At 40.8% G+C, this 20,258-nt stretch overlaps 2 protein-coding genes across 6 annotated transcripts; one reads left to right on the top strand and one right to left on the bottom strand.

Moving 5' to 3' along the window:
* The first annotated feature begins 400 nt into the window (after window positions 1-400).
* myod1 (myogenic differentiation 1) lies at window positions 401-4,138 on the top strand. Its single transcript, XM_085168761.1, has 3 exons — window positions 401-1,150; window positions 1,780-1,861; window positions 2,607-4,138. Exons 1-3 carry the CDS (start codon window positions 563-565, stop codon window positions 2,834-2,836), a joined length of 900 nt encoding a protein of 299 aa, XP_085024887.1. The 5' UTR covers window positions 401-562; the 3' UTR covers window positions 2,837-4,138.
* Window positions 4,139-7,745: 3,607 nt separating this feature from the next.
* LOC146513490 (troponin T, fast skeletal muscle isoforms-like) lies at window positions 7,746-19,587 on the bottom strand. Of its 5 annotated transcripts, XM_085168762.1 has the most exons (14): window positions 19,398-19,536; window positions 17,636-17,676; window positions 17,370-17,380; window positions 16,178-16,324; window positions 14,340-14,357; window positions 13,674-13,692; window positions 13,493-13,538; window positions 13,285-13,401; window positions 12,863-12,940; window positions 12,438-12,551; window positions 12,252-12,364; window positions 11,975-12,065; window positions 11,040-11,080; window positions 7,746-7,986 (listed from the first exon to the last, which is right to left on the bottom strand). In XM_085168762.1, exons 2-14 carry the CDS (start codon window positions 17,653-17,655, stop codon window positions 7,953-7,955), a joined length of 849 nt encoding a protein of 282 aa, XP_085024888.1. In that variant the 5' UTR covers window positions 17,656-17,676; window positions 19,398-19,536; the 3' UTR covers window positions 7,746-7,952. The 5 variants fall into 5 exon arrangements, with proteins under 5 accessions (XP_085024888.1, XP_085024890.1, XP_085024893.1 ...); XM_085168764.1 differs by lacking the exon at window positions 14,340-14,357; XM_085168767.1 differs by lacking the exons at window positions 14,340-14,357; window positions 16,178-16,324 and having other exon boundaries at window positions 19,464-19,587.
* Between the last annotated feature and the right edge of the window lie 671 nt (window positions 19,588-20,258).

Here is a 20,258-nt window from a genome sequence, read left to right as displayed (position 1 = left end):
AGTCCATCTTGCAAATTAAATGCATTATAACGCCGTGAATAAAAGTATTTAATTCATGACGTCATGATTCCTTAGAGGTCATTAATATTCTTTCAAATTACACAAATGAAGCGTGACAATGAACCAATGCACAGAAAAGTATAGCACATGGAATAATGGCAGCTATTTAACAGATGCATATTGACTTTGCTGATATCGATACGCATTTTTTAAATGTACGTATTAAACTTACATTTCCCACACGCCCCCCGCCGTGTGCAGCAGTACATTACTGCCCTGTGAGGGGTAATCGGACACTAATTACCGTGAAGCTGTAAACCCCTCCTGCCGGCAGCTGATTGGACAGACCTCGGTGGACCCCATCATCTTGAACCCGCCCCCCACCGTCCCAGGTATAAGGGGCTCCAGGTCCACGGCTGGAGGGCAGATCAGTTTGTGTCAGGACTGTACATTCCCTCAAAAGCCCCGAATCCTGCTTCACGTTTCAGTTCTTCCCTAAAAAAGAGAGAAAAGTTTGGTCATCACTGGATTTTCTTCTTCCCGCTGTGTTCTGGACTGAACCATGGAGTTGTCGGATATCTCTTTCCCCATCCCCACCGCTGATGATTTCTATGACGACCCCTGCTTTAACACCAGTGACATGCACTTCTTCGAGGACCTGGACCCGCGGCTGGTCCATGTGGGGCTGTTGAAGCCTGACGACTCCTCCTCTTCATCCTCATCCTCCCCTTCCTCCTCTTCCTCCTCCCCGTCCTCCCTCCTGCACCTCCACCACCATGCCGAGGTGGAGGACGACGAGCACGTCCGCGCCCCCAGCGGGCACCACCAGGCGGGCCGCTGCCTGCTCTGGGCCTGCAAGGCCTGCAAGAGGAAGACGACCAACGCGGACCGGCGGAAGGCGGCCACGCTGCGGGAGCGCCGGCGGCTCAGCAAGGTCAACGACGCCTTCGAGACCCTAAAGCGCTGCACGACGGCCAACCCCAACCAGAGGCTGCCAAAGGTGGAGATCCTGCGCAACGCCATCAGCTACATCGAGTCCCTGCAGGCGCTGCTGCGCGGTGGCCAGGAAGACGGCTTCTACCCGGTGCTGGAGCACTACAGCGGGGACTCGGACGCATCCAGCCCCCGCTCCAACTGCTCCGACGGCATGGTGAGTTCAAGGAGCGACAGGTGTGAGAGAGGCGCACCATCTTTTGAATTAATCCAAAGGAATTGGGGATATTTTACTGTCTGCTCCAACTCTGATGTTTAATATTAATTTAATTCTTTTATTATGATGAATCGAGACAAATCAAGCAATTCGTTTTTTTCTCTTATTCATGACATTTAAATTTCATGTAAAATAGTGATTTAAAATAGAATCATTTAGCTGCCTGTGTGTAACTTTCTCATTACTGGCCATTTTGTGTCAGAATCGGAATGAAGCAGATTTAGTTTCAAAGTGTTTTTAAAACATTTTCTTGCGTCTCGTCTCAACAAACACACAGGAAACAGATTTAAACCGTTTTTAGACCCCGGATGTAACAAACGGAGAGACGTGGATAGAAAAAATAATATCTGAGTTCAGGGACTTTATTAACGTGGTATGACACAAACAGCTACCGTGACTCAACCATTACCACACACACACACACACACACACACACACACACACACACACACACACACACACACACACACACACACATTTAGACTTATTTTCTGATCGCTCTGCGGGATTTCTCTGGTGGATTCTTTAGTGTCTCTGTCAATATTTAATTTTTCTCTTTTCTTCTTCAGACGGATTTTAACGGCCCCACCTGTCAGACAACCAGAAGAGGAAGTTATGACAGCAGCTCTTATTTCTCCGAGACTCCAAACGGTAAGAAATGATTTTAATACGTGTTTAAAATAATAAACCACGCAGTAAAGTGACGGCAGTTAGCGGGGAAAGACAAATAGAGGACGCAGTAAAAGCAACAGGCCAATAAAACAGTTGATGCTGTGCTTTCTTTGAACCGATTCTTTCTTTATTTAATTGTTTAAAATGTAAAAGTTCAATGTTAATGTTAATTTTAATGTTAGGAGCAACGTATAAAAGTAAGATTATAAACCATACGACGAATTAAAAGCTCATTTTTAATTTCAGCTAATGTAAAAAGAGCGTTTCTTCGTTTTTTTTGGGTTTTTTTTTAGATCTTTTCGACAGTAAATGATTAATATATAATACAGAAGCTGAGATAGTGAGAAAATAGAGTTAAATTAAGCTCTGTAAAGCAGCCTAAATACAAAACAAGCATGAAAACAATTAAATTAGATCTGTGACTAATGCTAACAACTAATTCGAAATAATTTGAAAATAAAGCTAGATTATTATTATTATTATAATTATAATAATTATAATAATTATTATTATCATTATCATTATTATTATTATTATTATTATTATTATTATTGGTTTGGGGTTTGTTTTTGATGATGATTTGATTATGTTTTTTGTGTTTCCATAACAACAGTTTTGTCACCTTTATCCCCCAATATGAATGATAGAAATAATTTTTTTTTTTAAACTCATCCATAGTAATGACTTTTTTTTATTTACTATGATGTCTTGTTTTTTTGCGCAGGCGGTCTGAAAAGCGAACGCAGTTCAGTGGTGTCCAGTCTGGACTGCCTGTCCAGCATTGTGGAGCGGATCTCCACCGATAATAGCAGCCTGCTGCCGCCTGCTGACGGCCCAGGATCCCCACCGACGACAACTGTGCCGGTGGGTGAAGCAGGCACCGCCCCGGCGACCACTCAGGTCTCGTCTCCGACTGCCAGCCAGGACCCCAGCCTGATTTACCAAGTCCTATAGACCCTCACACATAGATATTCAACTCGGACATTACAATAAATTAAAAAAATCCCCAAATCTTGTCAAACCATCATCACACACACACACACACACACACTGAAAATGATCATTTACACCAGCTGAACTGAGAAACCACCACTATGGTTCAGATCAGCTGCTTCTTATGTATTTATTCTCTTTAGATCATGTATGGAAGCTCATTCCTGCCAAAAAAAAAAGATCAGCAGTAAAAATCATTTTAAGTGTTTTCAATTGAGTTGCCAAGAAAAAAATCCTGAGGCTGTGAGGTCTAATTAAAAGTACACATACCTAAGATTTATTTTCAGTTATTAGATATATGTTTAACAAAGGAATGATAAAATCTAGAATTACTGATTTCAAACTTATATGTAAAGAAAGATTTTTTTAAGTGTCCAAACTAAACATTTCTACACGGAGACGCTAATAAAAGGAGGAGCCTGAAAAAAATGATTTTAAAAAGTCATAGTCAGGAGCTGAAGTCTTAATTTTGACCTTGTATGTCATACAAATGAAAAGTTGCTTTTATCATTCCAAAGTTACCTACATTAGTTAATTTTCCAAGCAGGAATGAGCTTCCACAGCCACCCCAGATTCCCTTTCCTGTTTCTGAAATAAGTCGAAATCAGACCACTTAATTCTATAGTTACGTGTTAAATAGAAACCAGTTCGGTTCTTGCTGTATTTTTATTTAATTTTAAGTTATGAAAAATATTTTAAGCCTCAGCTTAGTCTTTCAGATGGATCCCCCCATCTTCCCCACTCCAGCCTTCTGTGTATAGTCTAGCTGATGAAGGACGGAGGCCAAAAACCACCCATTAACATTCCTCCACTTTCGTCTATCTGAAGTCCGAAAGGCCCCAGCTGTTCGATTTCCTCAGGAGGAAAAAGGAACTACAGTAACTGTTTGACATTTTAGAAGGAAACTTGATGTAAAAGCAGTAAAAGCTTAACAGAATCCGGCCTGTGTGTACGGAGGTATTGTAGTGACTTTTTTTCCTCCCGTCAGTTTTGAAGTAGGTTCAGACCTCCTTCCTGTCCAAAACGGATTTTTAATTTCTTTCATTTGTCATTTCACTCACTGCAGCGGAGGACCACTTTTCTGTTTCTGTAAATATTCTGTAAATAAGAGCTGATTTGTTCCAACTGAAAGTATTAATTATGTATTTAATGTTTCTGTCTGTACGTGCTTTTGTTTGTTGTGAAAAATGTTAAACTTTATATTTATACATCTGAAAATGAGTGACAGTCTAAAGACAAATAAATGCTTATTTATACAAAATATATACATATGACTCTGACTTATGATGTCTTGTTTTTTTGTTTTTTGTTTTTTTTAATGTCCAGAATTTATTTTCAAAATTTTATAATTTTTTGTGGGAAATTTTTCAAGAAAATGTTTTCATTGCCTTGATATTTAAAATAATTGAACGCATAAATTTCAAAGCAACTGGTGGTTTTTGTCCATAAAACTACTCGTCTAAGATTACCACAAAGTAAAAGATCTCTCAGCAAAATTAGCAACAGTTTAGGCACTACTGCTCCTATCAAACCAGTGAGCTGGGATGTTTTATTCTAAACATGAACTACAGTTACAGCTACTGGTGCCCCACACAACAACTCAATGCAACACATGCCTTCTCCTCTCGCTAACTGAGATAAACTGCTGGCATATTTGTTTTACATCTATACTGTCCAGTCTCTCCTGGTGGACATGGCAACACGTTATTCACGGTTACATACAATTTTAGACTGATGTGGACCAAAGCCTCGCACATACTTGCCAACCTTGAGACCTCAGAATTAGGGAGACATTCAAAAGGGCTGTTGGGGGGGGGGGGGGGGGGAGTGGTATACATATATATGTACAAAAAACTTAAATTTTACAATGTTTATTTATTGGATAAAATAAGTTAAATGTCACCGTTATTATTGTCCGGCCGGAAACAAGCTGGGGGTGTCCAAATTCAGAGGCTGCGTCCACCTGAGGACCAGGTGTTGTGCCAAAAACTGATTGTTTGCCAAAAACTGATTGCTTGTATTTAAACTGCTATAAATAACTTGTTGGTCTATAATATGTGAAACATATGTCAAATGTATCCCAAATGTATCAAGTCATCCTGAGCAACAAACAACATTCCTGTAACAAGGTAGAAACCGCAATCACTTTTTGGCAGTGACTTTTATGTATCCTTTAAAGAAATTCTTGTTGGCTTTAAAAATGTCTCTTTTAAGAGTAAATTGGCCAAGAGGACAGCTGAAATTGCAACAAATGCAAAAATAGTTCTGTAAATATATTTTAAGTGGACAAACGGGAGCTGATGGATTATAATGTAAGTACAATAACACAGTTACAAAGATACTTGACAAACAGGTACATTTTTAATTTTATATATAACCCCCTTGTAATACCTGTTCACCAAAGTCTATTTAGCAACATACATAACGATATTACACATAAAAAACACACGGAAACATTGGAAATCAGTATTTTTCCGATATTTGAAGTTTACTCAGCTACATTCTCCCTGGAAAATATGTTAAAAGTTTATTTTGCGACCCAGAAAGAGTAATAAGAGTAATATTAAAACTAAGTAGATGCAGTAGTAGTAGCCATTGTTGGAAACTGGAATTGGCTTGGCCGATCTGGGATATGGTTTTTCAATTTTGTTGTCCGGGTGGAAAATTGGGAGAAATTCGGTAGAATGGTGGCTCCTGAAATTCGTGATTCTCCCGGAAAAATCGGGAGGGTTGGTATGTGGGCCTAGCATAGCCTGTAATGTTATTAGGACACATTTTATGAGTGAACTTGACTTTAAGTGACTTACAGATTTCTTTGAAAAATACTTTCTTATATCCAGGTTCTTCCTTTTTGCTGCCATCCTCCTCTCCACCTTGCAGGTCCAGCAGCAAACTAAACAGAGCTCCCTGAAAGGCTCAGCCAATCACATTGGATATATTTGTTAAATGAGGAAGGACTCCAGCAGAGAACGTAATTTAACTCTTTCTGCACCGCTGGGTGAATGAGACATTGCCAGATCGTTTTTTATCTTTGTATCGGGTCAGTACTTTAGTTAAGAGTGATGGTGACTGTCACAATAACTCTGTTAACAATTATAATATTCAAGTTATTTTAAATCCCTAAATGACTAATGAAGGTTTGAGCTTTAAAACGCTTCTGAACAAACACAAACATTGTCCGATCCTGTTCCTGTGACCTTGACTTACATGCTGAGGCTCTGCTCCGTGGTACACAGACCAACAGCGCCATCGTGTGATTCTACGGAAGAACTGCAGCAATACCTCCAGGTTTTGGTTTGTTTAGTCCTTTGCACTGCTGCCAACATCAGCACACGTGCATTTGTGTCATCACTGGTATTTGTGACTCCTCATACTTGTTTGTGTTTTTCCTTTTTGGTGAATAAAATAATGTTTAGCAATTTAGCTCGTCTTGTCTCCCGCCATTGTCACTGGCTGTGCGGCAGCTTGTGACAAAATAACAGTGAAAGTGGTTTTTTTCTTTTTTCCACAAATAAATCTATTTTTTCCTCATTTTTTCTGTTCAGGAATGCAGGTAAATATCAGTAATATGAAAAAATGTAATGTGCTTTCTAAACCTTTTTCAGCTTTTCTTCTAAAGCTAATAAAAATGAATAGATAATAACAATAAAGATATTTAAATATAATTTTTAGGAAAGTTAGAGTAAGTTTCGTGAGGTTATTTAGTAGAAAAAAAAGAATATTTTACTCATAAATATATATTGATTAGTGTGTAATTATGTCTTTCACCAAACTGATGCATTCTCATAAACAGCAGCTGGCGCCTGTTTGTGAAAGCTGCCATGTTGCCATGTCAGTGGCCGAGCTGGACATCGCTGTTCCATCTTATCATGTTTTATGTATCTGACTAGATTTCAGACACATATGTAGAAAACTAAAGGCAGAGGAGACAAGAACCTGTGGGGATTTTGAATCCTGGAGTCAAATATTATTTTATAGCTGCACCTTCAGCCTCACGATATGAAGCATCATAACCGTGTTTCATTGTCATCAAAGAAGCGGAAAAGCAAAGGAAAGAGACAGTGTGACAGGCCTCTGAATAAGATGTTATCCTCTTCTGTCTTACCTAAAGCCTCATCTCCTGAACTGATGTCCAGGCTGCAGCTAACAGCGGCTAACAGCGGCTAACAGCGGCTAACACAGGCTAAACAGCGGCTAACAGCAGCTAACAGCAGCTAACAGAGGCTAAACAGCGGCTAAACAGCAGCTAACAGCAGCTAAAAGAGGCCAAACAACGGCTAACAGCAGCTAACAGCTGCTAACAGCAGCTAACAGAGGCTAAACAGCAGCAGTTACCGACAGAAAAGTAGAGGAAATCCTCAACAACTCACCTCAGCAGCACTGTCATTGGACAGAAGTGAGCTTCACTGACTCATTGACTCATATCAGACTCATGTCACAATATTTGAAGCCTCTTCCAGAGTAGCTGGACAGATTGACTGCGGTAAATAACGGAATGTTCCTTGCATTAAATTCAACATTTAATATGCTTTTATAAGCTCCTATCTTAGATTAAAAATAAGATTTTTTTTTATATAAGTAGTATTATGTATAAACTAGTTTCCCTCCCTCAATTAAAATGATAATATGCATACTGATCACTTGCAAAACCTAAAATATTTGGAGACTCTGATAAAAGCAGGGCCTCTGTTTCCTGCCGGGTCATTTAACAGTGTTGAAGAAACGACTTTAAAATTACACGTCTAAAAATACTGAACTTTATTGATTTACTAAAGAACAACAGATCTACAGACATGGCTTGAAGTGTCACACTTTATTTACAAAAATACTGAGAACCAAACAGTCGAGGGTGAGGAAGCGTGACGGCAACAAAGTTTAATGGTTTTTATTCCTACTGAAGAGCAGCTAAAGGCTCCTGGTTGCATGTTTCATAGTGTGGTTGGTTGGCTGCAGGGTAAACCTCAGCATTACAGGCTTCTTCTGAGCTAAGACCTTTGCCACAGCGTGCATTGCTTCATCAGGCATGTGTCCGAGATGATCTTGGTTTGGTTTCTGTGCACTGGCGGGCCGAGTTGATCTACTTTCTGCGGCGGGCGGCTCCCTTCTTGCTGCTGTAATGCGAAACGCACAGAAATCGGACATATTTCAGAACGTTGAGCTGTTCTCACATTGTGCGATGCCGTCGATGCTGATTTGCATATTTAGACTCAAACTCAAACTTCAGAGAACAGCAGTGAACAGCTCAAAGACTCCTTTGTAGAAGTCAAGCACGAGGAGAGTGCAAAAACATGTTTTGCATCATCACATATGAAGCTGAGAGCATTTCACTGGCTGCAAGCATGTTTGTCCAAAATCTCTTGAGGAAACTGACTGATTAAAATAAAAATCTCTTCTCAGTTAAAGAAACGGATGGGTGTGTTTTTATCCAACCGTACAGATTTAGATTTTTCTTAAAATTTTGTGCAGCAATCATTTAAAAAAGTAACTGAAAATATTAAAATGATCTTTTTGAGATATGGAAAATATCTTAATTCAGAAAAAACATGAAAATCCTGTTTAGTGTATGTTTTGAGTGGGATTTTGGACGGCATGAAGCAGAAAAAACAACCCGGGAAATTCAGCTCGCATGCACAACTCATGCTGTACTTACCTGCGTGGGCTTAATCGATCCAAAGGGACTACCTCAAATCCACCCCCTTTATTTTCGATCGTGTATGCACCGTTACAGTCGTGTTTGCTCTAATTAAGACCTGTGAGTCTGTGAGAAGCTCAGGCTTTAGACTGCTCGAAATGTCCAGACAGTTTTCTATACTTAATAAAGAGCATATTTCCCAAATATGGTCAACGCAGGCACCAAAGCTCCGCCCACCTGCTGCAAGAAAGAAAGCGAATGCAGCTGACATATGGTCATGTGTCATGTTTGATGTCTTAGGGTGAGTACTTAATGTTCAGGGTAGAAGCGTGATGATGCAGCTGCACCCTTCTATTAAACACCTCTGCATTAAGTACTTGAGCTCGTTAGCCTGGCTGACCAACAGAGTCCAAACAACATGCCAGCTGAGATGTTTTTGGCCTGTGTCTGGACCGGGATTGGAACTGAACCATCTGTGGCAGTGTTACTGAATGATTATGACTGTTTGAGGGATAAAACTAGCAGTCTTCTATCTAAAATTCATCATAAGATGCATGCTTGATTTTCTAAGACCTTTTCATGTCATTTTATAATGTTAATGATAAATTAAATGGTTAGGGTCAAGGCTAGGGTGTTATCACTGAAGGGTCTAAATTGACACAAATAATGCACCGTGATAACTTCGCTGTTTTTCCTGCACACACAATAACAGGCTGCTCTCTTAGACACTAAAATTTCCCTGCAGGGTGTCGAGTGTTTCATCATACTGTAACTAGCTTGATGTACTCTGTCCCTGTTAGTTTTCAGCCTTAAACCGACATGAACTGTCTCAGCGTTATGACAGTTATGTCTTGCCGAGGGGAGAGTTATCACATTATCACGTTATTGTGTGGAATTAAATTAAGTTATTCTTTGGGGGGGATTATTGGGTGCTGGCGAAGGCACCAATGACAATACTCACTGCTTCTGCAACTCATCAATGCGAATCCTGAAAGTGAGAACCTGGAAACGACACAGCAGCAGCTTTAACTTGCAGCAGGATACCTTTACCTCGGAGAACGACTCCTTCAGCTGAACGGGCTCAGTGGGCTGAAAGCTGCCGGCCAAAGCATCATGGGAAACCAAGGCAGCGCCGTGCATAGGAATCTTTTCGTTACCCAGAGTTTCTTCTGTCCTGTGATGTCACCAAATTAAGCACGTCTGCTGTGGTTTCCCACAAAGGAGCACGAATATTTAATTCCCCTTTAGCTCAGCGGTGAAACCTCACCAAACCCTGACTTACCTTTATGCTCGCTCAAACACATAGCTGAGGCTGTGTGATGTAAAACTGAGCATCACAGTCACTCAGCACCACCTTTACAGACACTTTGGATTATTCATCTTCTTACAAACGGAGAGTTTGAGTCCAAAACTGGCACCGTGTTCATCCAGTTTCTCTTTGTTTCACCAACGTACAAGCAACTGTGGCTTACAACAAATATTGGAGTTTTACTAATTTAAAAGTGCGGTTGCAGTTCTCTGCAATGCCTCCATTTAGCATTAAATGCATGACATTAGATGTATATTTTACTATAATGCACAAATACTTCTACATGATCTGGAGTTGAACAACCAAACTTGGTATAGAAGCGCTTCTTGGGCCTATAAAGACTCTTGCCAAGCGTCTAAACGACATCTACCACCCCTAACTTTTTCTTTATTTTTCTCAGTAAAATATCTTATTTTTCTTTGCAGTTGTCACCTGCAGTACAGTAGCATAGTCATGTAGTAGTTATAATAATATAAACAGAGAGCTCTTGTGCTAATATAGATGCTATAAATAGATTTATATATAGATATTATATACAGGTAAGCCCATTTTTTAAAGTATATGGAGGCAAGACCTCTGTCCACATTTAAACTCACTGAATATAAAATCAGTTCCAGTCATTTTAAGACTGGTTCTCTGAGATCCTTGTTTTAAAAAAAAACAATCCTGGCAAAAAGTTAAAAACTACGGAGCCCCGCAGGGGACATGGGAGAAAAAAAAATTAAGATGGACTTTTGCGAGATCTCGCAAAACTAACTCGGGATCTCGCAAAAGTTTTAGCCGCAGTTTTAGCTCGAAGTTTTAGCTCGAAGCTAACGGGAGGGGAGGTCGAGACCTACTACAGCCGGGAGGAACACCGCTTTCCCGGCACATCGTGCCTCGACCTCCCGGTCGGCTTCGAGCCAGCGTCCGAAGAATGCGGCTAAAACGTTTGCCGTCTCCCGAGTTTGTTTTGCGAGATCTCGCAAAAGTCCGTCTTAATTTTTTTTTTTCTCCCATGTCCCCTGCGGGGCTCCGTAAAAAACCCCACTCTTATTCCTGGAATTCCATAAGCACGTGTCACCTTTTGGAAACAAACTCCTCCGTCTTCTTTTGTCTCTCTCGCTTTTTAATCAGGTGGTGTGTTGTTTCCTATGTCAGCCAGCGGGGGGCGCTCTGCTCTGACTTTCCCCGTGCTAACATGCAGGGAGCCGGCATGACTGCTGCTCAGCTGCACTACTTACAATTTACTGAGCTCCTCGATTCTCTTACGCAGGGTAGTAACCTGGAGGAAATCAAGAGTATATCGAGGGTTCAAATCCCGAGGTGACCTTGGGATGCCAGCCTCATCAACCAAAACCAAACTACAACAAACAGAGTCATTTGTGCTCTTAACTTTAGACTATTTATGACTATTTATCTATATTATTAAATGGTCAAATTTAATTTAATCAAGATAATTTGAGGTAAAGTAAAAGTCTGTAAATGAACATATTGCTTAACAACAATCAAGTAGATAAAAGTTCAACAAAAGCAAATCTGTGTCCTCTGTAGCTGAATGTTTATTGTATACTAATTATTAATTTGTATGTAACCAATGATTAATTATATATGATTTCTTAAGTCATAAAAAATATTAGGTGTCCCACAAATCTTTGGATTTAGTGAACTATAAAAAAAATCAAGAGAATCAAGTAAATAAGAACAAACTAGTAGTGAAAGAAATCCCACCTTCTGGTTTTTATGAAATTGTAATGAAATATTTTCAATGTAAAATGCCTTAAAAACCTTAAAAGTTTTAAAAATCATATTTTAGCATTCAGTTCAAAACATGTTTAGATTAATGTCAGGATAAACTCATCGACTAATTATGGGAATAAACCAAAAAAATGTGATAAAATATATGGAAAGAGAAGTTTTTGTCTCATAGAAAAGGGAAAACCCAGAAAATTAAATAACACATTTTAAACTGAAAGAAAAGAAAAGCAGGAAAATAGTTTTATGGTATTTAAATAAGTATTAAATAATTCAAATGAAAGAAATGTTAAATATTATGCTTTTCTCATCCCACTGACCTCTCTCAAACCCGTCTTATTGTTCTTGTCTAAATGCATGAAATTGGCTGAGAAGTTCTCAGTCAGAGACGCCATCGTGGGCGCTCACGAGGACGCCGTCTCACCTCGTACTTCTGCCTCTTCAGTCTCTCCGTGTGGTCGAACTTCTCAGACTCCAGCTGGGTCATCCAGTCATGCAGCTCTTTGATCTTTTCCCTGCAGCAAACACAAGAACACAAATAAACCAAGCAGTTCTTCTGACAGGTGGATTTAGCTTCTGGCACATTCAGTTCCTTGTCTTTACTTTGTTGAGATTTTTCATCATTTTCTAGGACGTTCAAACTATCTTACACAGGCGTAAAAGTCTAAGGTTATAGTTTTAGTTTCGCAGCCGAGTCGTACTTCAGCTTATCCTCGTTCAGATGGTCGATGTTCAGCTGCTTGCGCCTGGCGGCCAGGATCTTCTTCTTCTTCTCCCTCTCAGTCTCTTTCTTTCCTCCTCTCTTCTGGTCAGCCTGTTTGGACAGATGCAGGTCAACAGCTGATCCCATAGACACTGTGTGTGTGTCTGTGTGCATGTATACTGACTCTCTGCAGGTGGCTGCTGTACTGGGAGCCCATGCTGGACAGAGCCGACTTCTTCTTAGCATCATCATCTGCCTTCTTCTTGGCATCAGTCTCCTCTCTGATCCGCCTCTCCTCCTGATTTGACAAAAAACACCTCAGAGTGAGACCTCTGCATCCACCACCCGCTCTCTGATCGTCCCGGGTAACCACCAATTTGAACAGAGTACTTACTAACATTAGCTGCACTTATTCATCCTGAACCTGGAAAAACTGGCTTTAAATACTTTGCTGCCTACAAATGGAAGTCACAAGAAACTCCAACTACGTTCGCTCTTTTCAAGGGAACATTTTAAAAGGTTATGTTTATATATCTGCACCAAGACACTTTGTCTTTGCTCCATATATTCATATAGCAGTCACATTTTCATAGTTTGAAAATAGCACACCTCACGTCTGGCCTGGCGCTCCTTTTCCTTCTCAGCGCGGACCCTCTGCTGCTCGGCCCTCTCGGCACGACGCTTCTCCTGCGGGACAGGAGCAAACGATGGGTTAGAAAACAAAGATAACTCATATTTTTTAGTGTTTTTATTGTTGATGTTTTGTCTTTTCTCCCTTTGATTTGTGTCATTATCAGCTTGTCTGTGAGCCAAATTTTATTTAATAAAATGAATCACATTGAGAAGACATGCAGAGCCAACAGAGCTCAGCCTTTAGAAGCCATTCCTTGGCCAGAAATGAGAGCCAGTCACCAACTGCAAAAGGCAGGAAGTATTTCCCGTGTGGATGAATTATTGTGGAAGGCTTTTTGCAATTTTCCAGTTCCATGGAAATATGAACAGATAAAACTACCCATTAGCTAAAAACTTACAATCCTCTCCTTGAGGGCGATCAGCTCCTCCTCCTCCTTCTTCCTGTGCTCGAAGTGAGCATCGATCAGGGCCTGCAGCTCCATCAGATCCTTGTTCTGACGTTTCTTCTGGATGTCCTGCGGGGCGGATCAACAGAAGCAGTATTCAGCTGTGCAAAGAAACACCCGTAAATGAACAAAATCTCTTCTACACCGCAGGCGGACTTACATCAAAGTCCACTTTCTCACCGTCTGGGATTTTTGGGGCGGTGGGCCTGCAAGAGAGCGTGGGGGTTTTGAGTGTACCGGCACACTAATTGAACGTTTTCTTTGTCTTTTTTGCCCAAATAACTTCGATTTAAATGTCTACAGGAATCATTTGAAGTCAGACTACATAAGAAGGAACTTACTTGAACTTTGGCTTCTCCTCTGCGGGTTAAGAAGTGAAGAGGGGATGAGTGCATTTCACCAGATTAGAAAGAAAACAGATTATTTCAGTAAACCCAAGCATTACTCAGTGTGGCTTTGGATCAAGGTGACAGATTAGACAGTTTAAAAGGATAGGCTATTCACTTTTTAAGTTAGGGTTAGAACAACAGTCAAATAAGAGCAAACATGTATTACAAACAGTTTAAACAGGTGTGCAGTTAAAGTAAACCTGAATTGTTAACGTTGGTCTTTGGTTTCACACTGATACAGAGAATATGTCTTTTTTTGTTTTTGGCTTGACCCCAAGCAAAACATTTCCCTGTTTCCTTCATTTATCTGAACCCAGATTCTGGCGGCTTCATGCCATGCAGATGACAAGTGGCATAGCAAGAGTGTGGGGTTGCTGTGCAGTGAAGCACGTGTTAGCATTTCATATTCATTCGCCCTTCCTTCTCCACTAGTGGTTCCAAATTTTTCACCTTCATATTTTGATGCCAATTAGGGCCAGCGCTCCTGGATTCACACAGACAGGTAAAATTTGGACAGAAAGCAGGCGTTCCCTGAGTACAGACGTCAGACCTGGACACTGTAGTCCTTCCCAAAACCAGAATGACAGATTTAAGATTGAAGTTTTTAAATCTACATACCTTCCTCTTCAGTGGGGTCTGCATGCAGCAGGCATCCAAAACAAAAAGCAGAACAGAACAGCGTTAGCGGGAAGCCTGGCAGCTGCAAACTGTACACAGTCTAACTAAGGCACACAGCTGATCTACTCGAGCTTAGCATGTTTAATAAAGAAACTGGTTACCATAATCAACTGATTAAGAAAGCCAGCTGCTTATAAGGGCAAAGTTTTACCTTTACTTTGATAACTAAGATGGTAAAACAGTAGTTCAATTTGTATGGAATCACATTTATGTATAATATTTTTCATGTTAGCTTTAAATTACAAAAGAAATCAAACAAACTGTTTACTAAAGTTATAGAAGGGAATAAGCTGTCAAAAAATCCAAACTTATTCATATTTCTACTGAAGGGGTTGAGATAAATACATCCCTTAAATGTTAATTGATCATTTATGATTGGCTACACCAAGTCCTTGTTTTTATCTAGGTCTCAGCTACACCTTACCCTGCATTCATGTATGTAGTTTTAAAACAAATTAGCATGTTTTATTTTTGGCATGTGCATGTTACATGATTGAGCAGAATACAAGATTAAGAGGAAGATGAAAAATGAGTCTATTTTTTAAAATCTTTTTTTTCCCTTCTATTAGCACTAAGGTTTGTCTTCCCACAGGGAGCAATCAGATGTAGCCTATCCTGCAGGTATGGTACCAATTTTATCCAATTTTTAAATCCTATCAAAGAGAGTAATTGGTTGCATGTTGTGCAGTAGTAAACACAGGGTTGAAATAAAAAAATCTATTTTCTATTTTTCTATTGGTTGTCTTAGATTTTTCAACTCTCAAATGATTTTGTGCTAATATTTTAGCATACAGTAAGCTAGGCTAGCGGAAAAGCCACCTAGCAAGAACTGTAAAATTATTTGTTACTAAAGAAGCAGATGCAAATTTAATGGTGTTTAGAAAGATAACTCCAAAAACAAGTCCCAGCTTCTCAAAGATAACATTTTTAGAACGGAGAGCTAATGGAAAGTTAAAGTATTAGCACAACTCTATTAGCTATAGCTGAAGGAGTGAGCTTATTAGCATGTTTTCACTTTCTGACCTTAGTAGTTCAAACATAGCATTTTCAGCTTCTGCATGAACGCCCTGTCTCTGAATTCATGTGGAGGTAAAAGAAAGGTAGTGTTAGCTTAACATTAGCAGACATGGAGAAGGTATAGACCAATCTCACAGCAAAATGTTCAGTGCTAAACCGATTGTAGTCGGGTTCAGGATACAAACATGTTGTGTGTTTACAATACAGGGTGTATAACTGTGGACATTTTTTGTGGGAAAAGAAGTTGGGAAAAGGCTAAGTCTGACTAAAATTTGGGAAGGACTTCTAACCAAATGCTTTTAGTTTGCAAACTTTGAAAGAGCATAGAAAAAAGTGCGGGTGTGAATGCGTGAAGAGGCAAGTTATGTAAAGTGCTTTGAGTGCTCAAATAGAGCTATATAAGAAGCAGACAATTTACCTTTTACCATAACCAAAGGGTGATTGAACATAAACTAGAAGTGACAGTAAAGTCAAATATAAATAAAATCAAGAGGTTGAACGTCATGTCAACTTTCACTGAAAGACTTTAGGGGCTTTTCAACAATCATGTCTTGTGAAGTTACATGTATACGAACATAATTACATGTTTAAAGCCTTTATTGTGACACTCATGGGGACCAGCATTGCTCCTGCTCGTTTTGCAGTGAGACTGGGCTGCACACCAGGGTTAGTTATATCGAACTAACTGGCTGTAGCTGCCGGAGCGCATGTGACGCCTGGGAAAGGATCCAATACCCTCTTCCCCCCTTCATGCCACATACCTTCAGGCTCAGGCTCAGGTTCTGGTTCTGGTTCTGGTTCTACCACTGGTTCTGGTTCTGGTTCTGGCTCTGGCTGTGGTTCTGGCTCTGGCTCAGGGGCCGCCTCAGGGGCCACCTCTACCTCCACTACTACCTCCTCTTCTACAGCTACACAACATGCAGCGAGTCAAAAGGGGAGAGGAAGGGCAGTGAGAGGGTTAATAGAAGCAGGAGAAATGGAAGAGGGGAGGAGGCGATCAGTGGATGAAAGGAGGAGATGTGAGATATGAGATATGAGGAGGTTCGTGGTGAGGCAGTTCAAACAAACTGTCACCGGATGATGCTAAAGCAGGTGAGACAGCAAGCAGTTACAGGAAAGAAAAGGTCAGTCACTCATTGATGAAATGTGATCGATTCCTGGAAATACCTGCACTGCAATTGGATGCAGTCAAAGACAAAAGAGAGATTCTAACCTGTCGCCAACCAACTTTGTTTACAACCTGTGTCTTCACTTATCTCAGGTTATGTTAGAGTTAACTAGCATGCCACAAAAACCTGTTCAGGGACGACTAACAAATTAGTATCAGTGACGTGAGACTTATCATCCGGAGTCTGGAGGTTGTGTCTTACCATCGTATTCTTCACGTCCGTCCGAGAAAGAGAGGAGCAGAAGAACATTATCAAAAGATCCCATATGTACCCATTTTTTGACAGAATACAAAAGCAAAATGTGGGTACACTGGGGATCCATGCTAAGCATACACAAAACAGTCCTCATGAGCTGATTGGAGCAAAACTTCCAAGTTGTTTTCAAAGTGTGTTCAGCTCAGGAGGACTGCACATTTGCAGATTGTCATGCAGAGCTGCAGGACTCTCTGCCAACAGGACTGCGCCGATTTGTGTGATTTATGTTTCTAAAAGTTTATATTTTAATCTCAAAAAGCATAAAAGGCACTGTCCTGTTGTCAGTGCTGGTGTGGTCATTTGCTTGAAGGAGAGAGAGCATTATTGCACAACTTGAATCTGGAGGAGTCAAGCCAAACCTGCAATTTGTCCAGTTCAAATAACTCTCTACAGGGGATGGAAAGTCAGTTAGACAAGATTCAGAAGTAATCCCGGGTCTTTAGCATGGAACTCCCGACTGTACCTGGACCTAATTTTAGGGGTGGATCATTTTTTTAGATATATAATCAGGAGTGGTGGTGCTACTTACCCTCGACCCCACTGCAAGACAGAACACAAAGGAATGCTTAGAAATGTTGCAGCTCATCAAAATCAAACATGAAAATTTGTGGTTATGTGGTTAATTTGTCGGCTATTTGACTAAATCATCTTAGCTCAGGATCTTCTTTATTAGTGTTGTCCAGCAATTTAAGATTCTAGCTCACAAAAAGGCCTTAAGTCAAACGTTTTTTGGCCAATCTACTGCTAGAAGATTAAAATCGTAGAATTTGTGAATAAAAATGTGGGTTGACTTACACTTCCTCTGTGTCGGACATGATGGCAGTGGACTTTGCAACCTGAAAACAGAAGAGAAAACAGAAACTTTAAGTGTGTGTAAGAAGCGACTGCCCAGCCTGCATGTATTTATAACTCAGGATTAAGTTGCAGATGACTTAAATATGTCTCAGTGGCTCCACCCAGACCATACCTCACCCTGCCTGCCAACACCTCCACAAAATAATAATATAGAAATCTTTGAGTAGAATTATTTAGAAATGATTGTCAATAAAATTGATCTTGCATGTTGCATTAAAGGCATTCCTAAGATCTGTCGCTTCCAAATCTTCTTCAGTTTATAATTAGACTGTCGACTGAAATTCGAGCCTCAGGGCTGAATTTGCTTCTCTCATGATAAGTGAGAAGGGAGCCAAACATAGATTTATGCAAACAGTCATTTTTCCAGCTGCTCAGAGGATAGATGTTGGGCTGCTGTTGGGTGAAAAAAAGAAACCTTAAAGAAACTTTTTCCATCACCATGTGTCAAAGAATAAAAGATGCTGCCACTCTACAGTCATCAACAGTATCCTGATCCTGCTGGAAAATCCCGGTTTGGATCTAAGATCTAATCAAAAGCCTGCAATGACAAACACACATGACCTGGATTTATGCATGATTTAATTTCCCAGCGATTAGACTTTGGATTAGTTGCCCATTAGCGTGAGACCACCATGAAGGCGTCCGACATCACAGCTATTTCCAAGAGACAGCTGCACAGGTCCCACAGATCCAGTTTCAGTGCACCCACTGTTAAAGATTGGGTTCCTTCTCCTGGACCACAACCCATCATTCCACCTTCATTTCCTTATCAGGCTCTCCTCTCACACGGTTCCTTCAATCATCAGGATCCCTATCACCTGGGGGCACTTTGCTCAAGAATTAAAATAAACCCAGGAAGGCCGCCTTGAAGGTCTAATTCCCAAATCTCATAAATTCCAAGCTCGGTGTAATGACAAAATGACGATTCCTTTACATCCACTCGTGAGCCCCTTGGCTCCTGTTCGAGATGATAAACTGTTTATCCTCAAGCTATGTGAGGTTCAGTTTGGGAACATGCCACGCCCTTTCACAGCTTCACCGAAATGTAACGTAAATAAGAGAAAACCTGCAATCCAGAAAAGATCTGAGGTCAAATACCAAAAACAACAACGGGATTAGTCGCCGCTGTTCTCGTGGTGTTATATAACTCGTTAGTGTCACCTTCTGTCTCCTGAAGCGGAAAGCTGCTTCAGACGCTTTAAGCCAACTGTAAATCCCAAAGGCATGAACCTCCGCTGAGTCACTGGACTCAAACCAAACAACAACAAAGTCCAGCTGCTTGTCTGGTAAGAACCCAGAGAACTTTCAAACGTCTGAAACATCAGCTGAGGATTTTAGATAGATTACAAACTTGCCAAAAAGTAATCCAAAGGCTGGGCTTCTTTTGGGTGCTCACAGATACAGAAAGGCACTAAACACAAGTTGTTTACCAAGGTTTCAGGCACTCAGCACCGTCAAACACTGGACTTCATTAACAGGGTTCAAACACAGAAGAGGGAGGCCTTTTTTACTCCGAGATCCACTATTAATTGTTTCCTTCTCACCCCTGCCCTCAGCAGCAGCCTCTGCTACTCATGGCAGTGATTTTAGCACATGTGGACTCAACTGTCCTGAGGTTGGGTGATGTTTGGGGGACATTAGGCCTAAACCTGAGCTTCCTCGCTACCATTCACACTCTCATTCACTCCCCTTACTTCCTTACCTCAGAAAAGCTGAAAGAAACGAGCTCCTGCTGGCCAAGACAGGCTGTAAGGTTCTGCAAACTTACCGCGCTGATTATGTCCTTCTGTTATAGTGATACTCGATCCGCTCGGCCTCCCTATTGGCCAAAGAATGAGTTCAGAGGCGAGGCCGTCCACCGCGGCAGAACATGGTCCACGCCTTTGCTGCCCCCACCTCCTTCCTCTGGCACTCAATAAGGAGATGGATGGGTCGAGTGCTAAGGAGGAAGGCTCAAGTTTGGAGAAGGGGACAGCCAAAATGACCCCAGGATGCTATTCTGGGGCTGCTGCATTAGGCAAGCAAATTTCATCTGAGAGCGAGAGATGTTGGACGTCAGGGAAGCGAGGCAGGTGGTGTTTCTGATCCTCCCACAGAAGTCTGGGACACATAAACATAATGTACAGCATACTGGTGCGAGCATGAGAAGCTGAGAGATTTGTCAGTTCAAGCTGTAAATCCAACATGTTGAACCACCTCTTGTTTTGAGGCTTTGATTCGCTGGCTTAAAAGAATCAATCTGACGGACAAATATAGTCCTGCTAAACAGTGGCTCTGATCCAGATCGTTTTTCTGACTGCAGTAGCCCAGAATGCAAAAGCAAATACTAGATGGAAATGTTTTGCCATCACTAGTGCATGGAAGCATAGTTAAATTTAATGATATAAATATTTAAATTACTAGTTAATTAAATGCGACTTATGTGCTGAACTTGTGTGTCTCGCTTAGTAATGTAATTTATTCTGGGTCAGGGCTTCTGTGTTTCTGTGGGACCTTTGAGTTAAGCGACATTAAATTATAGATGAGTGAGAGCTGCATTCTTATATCCTTCAGAAATCATCTC

The sequence above is a fragment of the Neolamprologus multifasciatus genome, chromosome 7, assembly GCF_963576455.1.
Source record: "Neolamprologus multifasciatus chromosome 7, fNeoMul1.2, whole genome shotgun sequence".
NCBI lineage: Eukaryota > Metazoa > Chordata > Actinopteri > Cichliformes > Cichlidae > Neolamprologus > Neolamprologus multifasciatus.
This window is presented reverse-complemented; position numbering and strand designations above follow the sequence as displayed.

Coding starts and splice junctions, on each gene's coding strand:
- myod1 (XM_085168761.1), top strand. CDS start 563: ATGGAGTTGTCGGATATCTCTTTCCCCATCCCCACCGCTGATGATTTC. Junction 1,151..1,779: donor CCAACTGCTCCGACGGCATG/GTGAGTTCAAGG, acceptor TTTCTTCTTCAG/ACGGATTTTAACGGCCCCAC. Junction 1,862..2,606: donor TTTCTCCGAGACTCCAAACG/GTAAGAAATGAT, acceptor TTTTTTGCGCAG/GCGGTCTGAAAAGCGAACGC.
- LOC146513490 (XM_085168762.1), bottom strand. CDS start 17,655: ATGTCCGACACAGAGGAAGT. Junction 12,941..13,284: donor TCGCCCTCAAGGAGAGGATT/GTAAGTTTTTAG, acceptor CCTGTCCCGCAG/GAGAAGCGTCGTGCCGAGAG. Junction 12,365..12,437: donor ACAGCAGCCACCTGCAGAGA/GTCAGTATACAT, acceptor CTGTCCAAACAG/GCTGACCAGAAGAGAGGAGG.